We start from the raw sequence: 13,021 nt of genomic DNA, 5'->3' as shown, positions 1-13,021 counted from the left end.
CACTCTTTTATCACTTTGCCATACTTCTACTCTTCCCTTGTCATTTATTTTGTGGTTTTCTTAGGTTTTCTTATATGTTTTTTTCTTTGGTTTACCATTTGTTTTAAAAATGTTCATATTTTTTGAAAAATAAATTTAGTGACATTTTGTAGTATTTTTAATAAAAATTGGAATTTGAAATGAATGTGACAATAAATTGTAATAGTATGAGGTGTTCATATCCTAATTTTCTTTTTCAGTATTTATTATATCATTTAAGATTTCAATTTTCGTCTCACATTATTGTGATATTTACTTTAAGGAGGGTTTAAAAATATTTATTGAAAATACAAGTTTTTTTTTTAATAAATAAATTGTATTGAGAGTATTTGTTTGTGTAATTCAACTTTTTAACTCCATTTTCAATTTGTCTTAGGGAAATAATAAGAAAAAGAGAAGCATTCTATTACAAAAATGTATATTAATACTCTATTTACACACTACTTAAGAAATTATTTATCACTACTAAAATACTATTTATTTATTACTATACCTATATCATTTAAGGTTCCAATTTTCGTCCCACATTATATAGTGATATTTACTTAAAGGAGGATTTTAAAATATTTATAAAATGTCAATATATTATTTTATATTTTTTTAAAAAAACAAGGTTTTTTTTTCTAGAAAAAAATAAATTGCTAAGTTTGAGAGTATTTGTTTGTGTAATTCAACTTTTTTAACTTTGTTTTCAGTTTGTCTTAGGGAAATAATAAGAAGAAAAAAAAATGAACATTCTATTACAAAAATTATATCAATACTCTATTTACACACTACTTAAGAAATTATTTATTGCTAATAAGACACTATTTATTTATTTATTCTTGAAACAAGTCACCACTTTTTTTATGTATCCATCAATTTTTAATTTAAAGAAGGAGTGATTGTCTAATTGGTTAAAGTTACTTGTTCATCGTTAAGCTTTTATTTTTATTTTGAGAGAGTGAAAATGTTCGGGAAAAAAAATGTGAAGAAACAATAGTAAATTTTAAAAATAGAAAAACAAAAATCAAATGATTTTCAAGCGATCCAATAAAATTTTAACTTCCTTGTATCTCTTGGTAACTATTCAGATTATATATATTTAATTGCCAATTCAAATTTGATTTTTGGAGGGTGAAAATGTTTAGGATAAAAAAAGGAAGAAACAAGAATAAATTTTTAAAAAAAAAAATCGAAAACAAAATGATTCACAAAGGAATCCAAATAAAATAATTATAACTTTTGCAGGTGTAGGATCAAACCCACGGGCACTTATGTGCAATGATCTTAAGTCTTTCCCCTTAACCTCTCGAGTAAACCTGTCGACTTTGTTTTAAAATTTGTAGTAATATGATAATACCAAAATTTTTTCATACTACTTTCATTCATTATTTGTCATTTTTTTTCTTCTTTGTACCATTTATTATTTTTCATATCATCAACATTAAGAAATGATTTGACGTGATAACTTAGGGAGCTCTGTAATAATTGACATGCACTCCTATCTTTAAAGTCGAAAGTTCAAATCTTTATATCCTACTTTTGCTGTACTTTAAAAAATGATATAAGGTCTATGAAATAAAATTACCATAGGTCTCATTTGATAACAATCTTGTTTTAAATTTTATGTTTGGTTCCTCCCAAATAATTTCTTTGATTTTCAGTTTTCTTAAATATTTGAACTATAAGTATGGATTCTAAAAAGAAAAACCAAAATTTAAAAACTTTACTTTGTCTTTTAAACAATTGGTAGAAAATAGATAACAAAACAAAAAAAAAAAATTATATGCAAAGATAGTGTTTATAAGTTTAATGTTTAAAAAATCGTAAAACAAAAAACTAATGTCCTATCTTTGATAATCTTTTGGTTTTCGAATATCTCTTTACAACAATTTTCATATCGCTTAAAACACATTCGGATTCATAACCAAAAAATGAAAAAACATAAATAAAAGCTTCGTTTTTAAAACTTTTTTTTTTTTTTTTTTAGATTTTGGATTTGATTTTAAAAATATCCTGAAATAATTAAAAACCAAATGATTATTAAATTGAAATGATTATCAAATAAATTCTTAATTTTTAGTTCTTAAAAATTGAGCTTGCTTTCTCTCTCTCTCTTTCTTTCTTTCTTTCTTTTTCTTTTCTTTTTCTCTTTCTTTTTCTTTTTTTCTTTTGGTTTACAATGTTTACATCTTTTATGCTACTACATTTAAATTCATAATCAAATTCAAGTTTTTAAACACCAACTTTTAACGCCTCGTTTGTTAATCATTTGATTTTTTAAGTTGAGGTCTATTTTTTTAGTTTCTTATAATCTTCTATATCGTAAACGAGTTGAATTCTTAACCATATTTCAAAAACGAAAAACAAGTTTTTAAAGCAATTTTTTTAGTTTTCAAAACTTAGTTTGCTTTTTGAAAACATTGCTAAAAATTATAAAAGATTGATATAGGCCTAATTCTTAAAAACTAATTAAAAATAAAAAAAAAATCAAATAATTATCAAATGGAGCATAAATTTTCAAAAATTTCTAGTAGTGTACATGGGTTGGGTTGAAGGTGTTTTTAGAACCAATCGAAAATTCGGGTTAGTTGGATTGGCAATCCGAATGACCTAAATAAAGTTTCCAACCCAACTCTTAAAATTCAGTTGGGTTAGTTGTTGGATTATAATTTATTTTTCTATTTAATTAAAAATATATAAATTTATATACAACACATGACTAATAACTAAAATCTCATAATATTCAAATGCTAAATACCAAATATCTATGATATTTATTACAACTTTTAGATGAAGACAAATATCATAACAATTTTAAAAAAGAAATATTAAAAAGTTACAAATTAATCAATACAAAGTATTCAAACTTTAAACAAAGATGTATATATATTATTAACATAAAATTGGGTTGGGTTGGGGTCAACCCAAATTTTTTTTAGCCAACCCACGACCTGACCCAACTTAACAAAAATAGAAAAAGTTGAACCAAAGCCAATATAAGAACAAAGTAACCCAACCCAACCTTTATATTTTGGATTGAGTAGTCCAAGTTATTTAAGTTGTTCGGTTACTTGAACACTCCTAAAAAATTTGTTTTAAATTTTAAAAACTCTCTGGAAATAAAACTATAAAAATAAGAAACGTATTCGTCTTAGCTCAGTGGTAGAGCGCGTGGCTTTTAACCACGTGGTCGTGGGTTCGATCCCCAACGGCGGCAAGAATTATTCCTGAAATTTAAATTAGTCCTCCATAATATAATTTTAAAAATAAGTCTTATTTGGTAAATATTTGAAATATATTTTAAAACACTTTTTTCCTTCATTAATTTGAACTGGTCTTAAACAATCATTTGATTTTTTATTTTTTAAAATTAAATTTATATTATTCACATTTCTTACAATCATTTACATAATAGGAGGGTTAAATTTTTAACCAAATTTAAAAAATAAAAAAAGTTCTCAAAATTTGACTTGATTTTTTAAACCATTGATGAACAATATTTAACAAAAGAATAAATGTGGATATGAAACTAAAGTCTATAAACTTAATTTTCAAAAACAAAAATAAAAAATAATATGATTTTCGAACAAGATCTAAATAAATATTAATAATGAGTGGATACGTGAAAAAGAAACCTTACAGCCTAGCCACATAGCATGAAAATATACTATATTCAACTCCATCACTTTCAATGGATTCCACTCGAATGGTCAGTTTTGATTCCAACTCTAACCATGATCAAACCATGTAGGCCCTCATGTCTCATTTAGCCTAAATGTTGGATAGGATAGATTTGCCAACTTAATACATCAACACTCCACATAAATAAATCTTAATCTCGCCCATTACATATAGTTTAGTACATAAGTTATTATTTGTTGTTATAGGTCAACTACAAATTAAATTATCATTATTGTCACATAGAGGGCAGGTACATTTTTCTTTGATCAAAAGTCAGCATCAACTATTGTTATCTAAGGTTGATAGTTTGATCTTCCATCTTTACAATTATTGAATTAAAGAAATGTATGAACAAAAATTATGAACGGTTTGTTAAAAATTATTACTCAAATATTAGTTTGAATAACTCTTATTAGTTATCAAATCGAGCATTACTCAATTGGCATGTGAATGTGTCTAAAGAAAATATATCCTTGTCTAACAATCTCTGGAACATTTAATTTTGTATCTAATTGGTTTTTTTTTTTAATCAAAATTCACAAACCTATTGGACATAAAATTGAAAATTTAGTGATTCCTTAGACACAAAATTCAATTTTATGTGTAATACATTGTTAGTTTTTAAAAATGTTAAATATATTAGACATCTATTATATACAAAATTGAAAGTGAAAGAACTTATTTGATATTTTTTATGCTTTCAGGACTTATATTAAACACAAAATCGAAATTTAATGACATATTAAATACTTTCTGAAGTTAGATATGTAAAATACAAATTACAACTTGGCAATTGAACTTGTAAGGCAACCATTGATAATATCTTCATCCATAAATATAAGACCTTTTATATAAGGATATGTAATGTTAATATTATTCTCATCATATTTATTGTTAGGTATCGATAATTATAATGAGAATAATATTAAACTCGATGGAAGCTTTTTGAGATTTTTAATTTCCAATTTGAAATAGTTAAATGATCGATTCTTAGAACGGTTCGATTTTTCTTAATAATAATTTATGTCAGCAACACATTAGATAATAATAATGGTTACAATCAATTTAAAGCCATTTTATTTTTTTCGATTTTTTCTAGAACCCTATTAAACGTTATTTAAATTATTTGAAAAATTGAATAGACCGACGTACCTTTGTTTTAACAATAGGAATGATTAGGTGTAGCCAGGCTGCACCTATTCTCATATTCTCCCTTTATTTTACTCACAATTTTTTTTAAAAATTGTCACGTAACACAATTTTATTAAATATTTGATGGACTATATAAGAGATGAGTATAATCCGTCTGCAATTAAATTTTATTCCATCAATAATATAGAATCAGAAATTAAACTTTTAACTTCAAAATTCATCTTACGACCAATATGTAATTTAGTTTCAAAACAATATGATTATCAAGTTTTATCCCATTTCTATTTCCGTTATGCCAAACACCACCCCAATATTTAAATATTTCATTTGAATTAAACTACGACCATGAATATTATATATATATATATATATATTTAGAATTCCACGTGTAATACACGTGGCCCAATTGCAAGGAAGAGAAAAATTGTGGTCGTTTCCCAATCCGTTCAAGAACTCTATAAATAACGCACATCTCCTAGTCCATTTCCAATCCCCCAATCTAATAATTCCTAATCCGATTCCAAATTCGAATAAAAAACCTAAACCAACAAATTTCCTTTCACAAACTCAAAATCTTCAACCAGAACAAGAACCTAAAATGGCGCTCAGTTCAATGCATCAGATCAGCACTCTGTTTCCAGCGGCGAATTGCAACAACGATCATTCATCTCAATCGAGGGTTCCGGCGGTTACAGCGGCGGTGAGGACGGTCCCAGCGGCAGCGATTTTGCGATCTAGGGTTTCGAATCGAGAAAGAGAAGAGGTAATCGTATCATCATTGGACAGAGTCCGGCGGAGTTTCTCGGTGTCGTGTAGAGCTTCGACGGCGGCGGAGGTGGAGGTGGAGGAGGAGAAAGGAGGAAAAAGGAGAGGAGTGCCGGTGTTTGTGATGATGCCGTTGGATAGTGTGACGATGGGGAATAAGGTGAACCGGAGGAAGGCGATGGAGGTGAGTTTTCAGGCGATGAAAGGGGCGGGAGTGGAGGGAGTTATGGTGGATGTGTGGTGGGGATTGGTGGAGAAGGAGAGGTCCGGCGAGTATAACTTCGGCGGTTATGAAGAGCTTTTGGGTATGGCGGCGAAATACGGGCTGAAAGTTCAGGCCGTCATGTCGTTCCATCAATGTGGAGGGAACGTCGGCGATTCCTGCACGTAACTACTTTCTCCTCCATCTATTTCTTTTTTTTTAAAAAAAAAATTAACAAATTGGGGATTGAATATAGACTTTTATTTGGTAATAAAAGTGTCTTGGCCATCCAAATTTGCTTGGACCAACGCCATCCAAATTTGCTTGGACCAACTCCACTTTAAAGCATTATCTTTCAATTTGATTTTAAAATTAGGATAAATTATAAATTTAGTTCTCTAAACTTAAAAAAGAGATGCAAAAGGGAATTTAAAAAATAGAAAAATAAGTGAAACTAATTATACAAAATAGTAATTTTTTTTTTTTTAATAAATGACAGATAAAAGTATTAGTGATAGTGATAGTCTATTTATTTTTTTTACTATTTCTATAAATAGCTTCGTACTTTTTCTATTAGAAAAATTACTTAAAAAATTTAACATCACATAAATTTTTTAAATATTCAATATTTTTAAAGTTTAATGACTAGAAAAACATAAATATAAAAGTTCAAAAAAGACTTGTTATATATTTTATAAAGAAGTGTGTAACCCTTGCCTGCAACTAATTAAAGATCGTCATTTGGTAATTTATTTTTTAAAAAAATATATTTAAAACTTTTTTTTTAGATACATAGAAGAAGGATAACATAGAATTTAGGGACAGATTGTACTAAGTATTACTCATATTTTAAAGCCCATCAACTAAATAGGAATTAAAAGTTTAGAGAGTAAACTAACCTTTAAAGTTATCCTTAAAAATATATTTGAAATGGTTATTTTGGTCATAACCTATTCACTTTTCTATTTTTATACCAATTTGGTCATGACAACAAATTAATTTATAATAAGAAAAAAAAAATTTAATTTTAATTTTTTAAAGACAATTTAGTGTTGAATTATAAGTTTGGTCTTTCTCCTTTAAAAAAAATTTATAAGTTTGATTTTTTCTTGGCTTCTTTTTAATTATATTGCAGCACAAAATAGTGTGAGAGATTTTTAAAGTAGGATTAAAAAGTATAGATGTTTTAAGTTTATTAGTTAAATTTAAACTAAAAGAATTGAGGCTAAAAAGATTAGTTAATTTTTTTTTGTTAAATTTCATAATTAATCTCTGAACTATTTAGCGATCTATTGTACCCAAAATTAGAAGTTTGAAATTTTAATGGACTTGAAATTTAAATTTATATAATCAATAATTTTTAAAATTGCAGAAATGATTAACATTAACCTGATTAAACATACAAAGGAACTAAAATTATTTAACCGTATAATTTCATATTTAATTTATTTGGAAAAAAAAAAGAGTTATTTGGTATATTATTTTGGTTAACGGTTGTTTGATAAAACTGCATAAAATCTACAGAATTCCATTACCGAGATGGGTGGTGGAGGAGATGCAGAAAGATCCGGACCTTTGCTACACAGATCAATGGGGGAGAAGGAACTTGGAATACGTATCTTTAGGATGCGATAATCTTCCTGTCTTAAAGGGCCGAGCTCCAGTTCAATGTTACGTCGATTTCATGCGTGCCTTCAAGCAAAACTTCAATCACCTCCTCGGCAACACCATCGTCGTAAGTTCAATCTCTATCAAATCCCTACATTTTAACGCTTTTACCAATGATTAGCGATTCCAAGCCTATAATAATTATCTTGATCTTTCATTTTTGTTGGGTGTTTCTATTTAGTTTCTGAATTTAGGGTTTTTTTCCCTTTTAACTCACAGTTTGAGGTTTGTTTCCTTGTACTCTGGCCACTCTTGTCCGCTCTAAGGTGTGACTCAAGAGATATTAAGAATTTTTGGTATTAAGTTCAGTCGAGATTCAAATTTGGGATCTTTGAGCCAATGTGACTGTTAAGAAATCAACCATCAAAGATGAACAGAAAACGTAAAACAATGAAGAATCGATATAGAGATTTATGTGATTCCTATGTTAGTTATGTTCATGAGAAAAGGGATAACAATTTATTATTGAAGAGAATAATTGATCGTCTCCAGTTTAGGGAGTTTATATAGCGTATTCTCTGAACCGTACAGTCAAAATCATAAATAATATAAATATGACAAATATGAATACAACTTATAGTTTTAGGAAGTGTTACCTCCGAACAACCTTCGTACTTGTTCATTCGAAATTTTAGGTAATAGATTCAAGACATTCCAATCATTACCATATTTTAGTGTGATTTTGAAGGCGATAAAAGTTATTTTAACTATTTCAAAATCTCTCCTATCACGTTCTGAACATATTAATTGGAATAATGATAGTGATGCTTAAGCAATATGCTCTGTTTCATAGAATTGTTTCTTTGGATATGTGAAATTGATGATGGTTGTTTTGTTTTCTTTTTGTGATAAAGGAAATACAAGTAGGAATGGGACCAGCTGGAGAGCTTCGTTATCCATCGTATCCAGAACAAAATGGCACATGGAGATTCCCAGGCATTGGAGCCTTCCAATGTTTTGACAAGGTACTCAATTTACTATGTTTCATCACACATTTATGCATCTAATTTCTTGCATCTCTTGATCTTAATCTGCATATTATTCCTCAATCTTGTACAGTACATGCTAAGTAGCTTAAAAGCTGCAGCCAATGCAGCCGGGAAACCGGAATGGGGCTTGTCCGGCCCAACCGATGCCGGTCACTACAATAACTGGCCAGAGGACACCTGGTTCTTCAAGAAAGAAGGTGGAGGTTGGAATTCCTCTTATGGTGAATTCTTCCTCTCATGGTACTCCCAAATTCTCCTTGAACATGGGGATATGATACTTTCACATGCTTCCTCAATCTTCAAACCTTCTAACGTGAAGATCTCGGTGAAAATTGCCGGCATCCATTGGCATTATGGATCTCGGTCTCATGCCCCTGAGCTCACTGCAGGATACTACAACACACGGTACCGCGACGGTTACACACCAATCGCACGAATGTTGGCTCGCCATGGTGCCATCTTCAACTTCACTTGTATTGAAATGCATGACCATGAGCAGCCTCAGGATGCACAATGTGCTCCTGAGAAGCTTGTTGAACAAGTTCGGTTGGCAACTCGAAAGGCTCAAATCCCACTCGCAGGAGAAAATGCATTGCCACGATACGACGAGTATGCACACGAGCAAATCGTGAGGGCATCATCGTTGGAAGGCGATAGAGAGATGTGTGCATTTACATACTTGAGGATGAATACTCAGTTGTTTGAAGAAGAAAATTGGAGAAGGTTTGTGGGATTTGTGCAGAAGATGAAAGGAGGGAAGATGAATGGCCATAGAAGTTGGGAAGAAAAGAAGCAGCAGCAAGTTGAAAAGCATGTGCCTAATCTACAAAGTCGGACTAATTTGTTCCAAAGAGTTTAGGTCACCTCTTCAAATTCCACCTTTTAAAATTTTTAGTACCACAACTTGTGGAATGTGTAAATTATAGATGCAAGCAAGTAGGTATTGTTAAATAATCTGATTTAGGTTAAGCATATTTTTTAGTATATAATAATTGTCCAATGTAGCAATTTGGCAAAATCATAATGGCAAATTTGCCCATGTAAAAAGTTAAGATTTTCGGATATAGCACACTATTTATCATTTATTTGCTATTACTTTCCCTTTTTTTCTTTTAGTTGGACGTGAAAAATAGATGATTTACCTAAGAAAAATAATATATTAAATATATTAGTGGAATTTAACTTTTATTATATTATTTTTTTGAAATTTATGATTGCTTGTATGCTTATTTTATATTTTATCGATATAATTATCAATAGAATGAAAATGATACATAAGTTGTATTTAACTTTCAGTCCTATTAGTGTTTATTTGCAAAATTCCCACCTTGAAAATTTTCACCAATACTTGTGTTTTGAAAATTTTCAAGTGATTAATTTTGAAAATAAATTATTTTAAAAAAATTGAAATATTTGACAATCATTCAAAATAACTTTTGAAACACTTTTAAAGTATATTTTAAACAATTTTTATCAAAAGATTTTAAATAATAATGACTTTTTTGAAAAATATTTTTTTCACTAATCAATCAAAACGGACCCTAAATCGTTAAATAATAAAAAAAAACATTTAATTCATTGATTATAAACACATTTGGTTCCTAATAAATATATTGACCTATATATATTTATAGGAAATCACATTGTTATAATGTAAACAACATTTTTATAACAAACTATATTGTTACAAAGTTTAAAATATAGACATTACCATCCATTGAAACTAAAGGACTGTTTGATAATCAATTGATTTTTTATTTTTAGCTTTTAAATTTTTTAAAAATTGATATGTTTGATTTACAATTCAGTTTTCTCTTTTTTCGATTTTAAAAATATTTTCAAAATTATACAGCAATTTTAAAAACGAAAAAAAAAAAAACGTTTTTAATATTGTAAAATTGGGGAGCACAATGGGAATACGGATATGAAAAATATAATATAATAAATAGTAAAAGAATATAAAATAATAAATATATAGATATAGATATAAAATAAACAACATAAATAAAATAAAAAAATAAAGAAAATATGAAAATTATAAAATTTTCCCTATTTTCCCCAAAAGTTTGGATTTCCTCATCAATCTTCACCATCCTATAAAATACATAAATGATCACTATTTATAGGAGAATTGGCATGTAGGATGTGGCCATTAGGACACTAACCATGTATGAATTTGTGACACATGGAGTAACATGTTTAAGGACACATGTCCTTTTTGGGATGTACATCTATATTGTATAATATTTATAATACTCTCTCTTAGATGTCTATTATATATATGAAATATGCATCGTCAAAACCTTACTAGGAAAAACCCAATGGGAAAAATCCTAGTGAAGGAAAAAGAGTACATATTTCATATAATTTATACTCCTAAAAGAATACAATATATTTACCCCGTTCATGAAAATATCACTTAATCTCTGAGTCGCTATGTCGAATGCTAATTTATCATTCGAACAAATTTGTTATACAGTGATGTCGCCATTTTCTTCAAGATCATGAGTGTAGAAAAACTTGGGTGAAATATGTTTTGTTCTATCTCCTTTAATATATCCTCCTTTGATTTGGACGATGAAAGCTGTGTTGTTTTCGTATAATATTGTTGAAGGTTTTCATTAGAAGACAAGCCACATGTTTCACAAATGTGCTGAGTCATTGATCTTAGCTCTACACATTCTCGACTAGCATCGTGAGTTGCAAGAATTTCAGCATGATTTGAGGAAGTGGCGGTTATGGCCTGTTTCACCGATCGTCATGATATAGTAGTTCCTCCACATGTGAACAAATAACCTGTTTGAGATCTAGCTTTGTGTGGATTAGATAAATATCTAGAATCTGCATAACCAATTGATCAAAATTTGATTTATTTGAATAAAACAAACCCATATCGATTGTTCCTCGGAGATAACGAAGTATATGCTTAATTCCTTTCCAATGTTTTTTTGTAGGAGAAGAACTATATCTAGCTAATAAATTTACTGAAAATGCAATATATGTCTTGCATTATTAGCAAGATACATAGGTGCATCAATTGCACTAAGATATGGTACTTCAGGACAAAGAAGTTCTTCATTATCGTCTCGAGGTCGAAATATATCTTTCTTTATATCTAATTAATGAACTTCCATTGGAATATTTAATTGATGTGTTTTGTCCATATAAAATCTTTTCAAAAATTTTCAAGTTGACTGATGAATAAATGTTTCATCTGCTAAATGTTCAATTTGCAAACCAAGGCAAAATTTTGTTTTTCCGAGATCTTTCATCTCAAATTTTTTTCTTAAGATATTCTATTGCTTTTGAAAGCTCTTCAGGAGTTCCAATTATATTCAAGTCATCAATATATACAGGTATAATAGCAAATCTTGATTGTGATTTCTTTATAAAAACACGGACATATTGGATTATTTTGATATCATTCTTTTAATAAATATCCACTCAGGCGTGTAAACCCCTGAACTTAGGTTCCCTAGATAAGCATGTTTAGCCAAAGGAATGTTATATTACATATTTATTTAATAGAAATTCATATTGTTTATAGGGATTATGAAGGAAGGGAAGGGAAAAAAAATCTATCAAATGAAGAAATTCAATCATTAGTCTGCTGGAGGCACTGAGTGTAGAGTGACGTGGCAATTAATTCTTTGAACTCAGGAAGTGGCAGAAAGATTAAAAAGGGAAGTGAACTTCAAAAGTATGGTTTTGGTAATTGACAAGAGCAAATATAGCAAATTTGGTGCCATTTGAAAGCTAGGAGAATCTAGTTTTTAAGGTTGTCCTGTTGGAGAAAGATTGCAAAAGGAGAAGAACAAAAGTGGAGAATTTGCAGAAGAGGTAGAACCACGAATTAATCAGGGCCCGAGGTGAAATTTGGAAGTTCCAAGCCAAACTATAAGAAATTATGGGCTGAAATTTTAAGATACTAACTCAAATCTAAACAAGTTTGTAGAAGGAAGTTTTTTTAAAAGAGCTCTAGATTTTGAGTTATGAATTTTTGAAATTATAACAGGGAATTGGTGATAAGCAGACAGCTGCTTGTGAGGAATAAGCAAGCAGTTCATCATGGAGAATTATAGCGAGATTTGGGCATGAGGATCTCGTTTATAAAGGAAATCTCGCTGATTTTGTAAGGAGGATCTCGCTCTAGGGGGAAATCTTGCTAGGAATTGAGGTGAGTATCGCTAAGAATTTTACAGGAAAAGCTTGATCTCGCTCTAGAGGATCTCACTTGCATCGCTCTAGAGGATCTCGCTAGCATCGCTCAGGGGGATCTCGCTAGCATCGNCTAGAGGATCTCGCTAGCATCGCTCAGGGGGATCTCGCTAGCATCGCTTAAGGGGATCTCACTGACCTCGCTCAGGGGGATCTCGCTAGTAAAGCTGTCTGTATTGATGGAAGTTCTTTTAATAAATGAATTATTTTAGATATTTTACTAGGAATTCTAAGTAGTTTAATCGGGAATTATATCTTTCCAGGCCAAGAAGAGCTAGGGAAAGCGTATAAACCAATAAGAGCCTGACGAACGTGAGTGACT

General features: G+C 29.6%; 1 protein-coding gene and 1 non-coding gene across 2 annotated transcripts; both read left to right on the top strand.

The window, feature by feature from the left end:
• Positions 1-3,172: 3,172 nt before the first annotated feature.
• Positions 3,173-3,241, top strand: TRNAK-UUU. Its single transcript has one exon. It is a non-coding gene; the product is annotated as a tRNA-Lys (tRNA).
• A 2,091-nt stretch (positions 3,242-5,332) lies between these two features.
• Positions 5,333-9,581, top strand: LOC120068433 (beta-amylase 1, chloroplastic-like). The gene is made up of 4 exons (XM_039020200.1): positions 5,333-6,009; positions 7,349-7,559; positions 8,347-8,457; positions 8,552-9,581. The coding sequence occupies exons 1-4, from the start codon at positions 5,456-5,458 to the stop codon at positions 9,338-9,340; spliced, it is 1,665 nt and encodes a 554-aa protein (XP_038876128.1). The 5' UTR covers positions 5,333-5,455; the 3' UTR covers positions 9,341-9,581.
• Positions 9,582-13,021: the final 3,440 nt, after the last annotated feature.

This window comes from Benincasa hispida, chromosome 12 (genome assembly GCF_009727055.1).
Source record: "Benincasa hispida cultivar B227 chromosome 12, ASM972705v1, whole genome shotgun sequence".
NCBI classification, from domain to species: Eukaryota; Viridiplantae; Streptophyta; class Magnoliopsida; order Cucurbitales; family Cucurbitaceae; genus Benincasa; species Benincasa hispida.
This window is presented reverse-complemented; position numbering and strand designations above follow the sequence as displayed.

Coding starts and splice junctions, on each gene's coding strand:
- LOC120068433 (XM_039020200.1), top strand. CDS start 5,456: ATGGCGCTCAGTTCAATGCATCAGATCAGCACTCTGTTTCCAGCGGCG. Junction 7,560..8,346: donor TCCTCGGCAACACCATCGTC/GTAAGTTCAATC, acceptor TTTGTGATAAAG/GAAATACAAGTAGGAATGGG. Junction 8,458..8,551: donor CCTTCCAATGTTTTGACAAG/GTACTCAATTTA, acceptor AATCTTGTACAG/TACATGCTAAGTAGCTTAAA.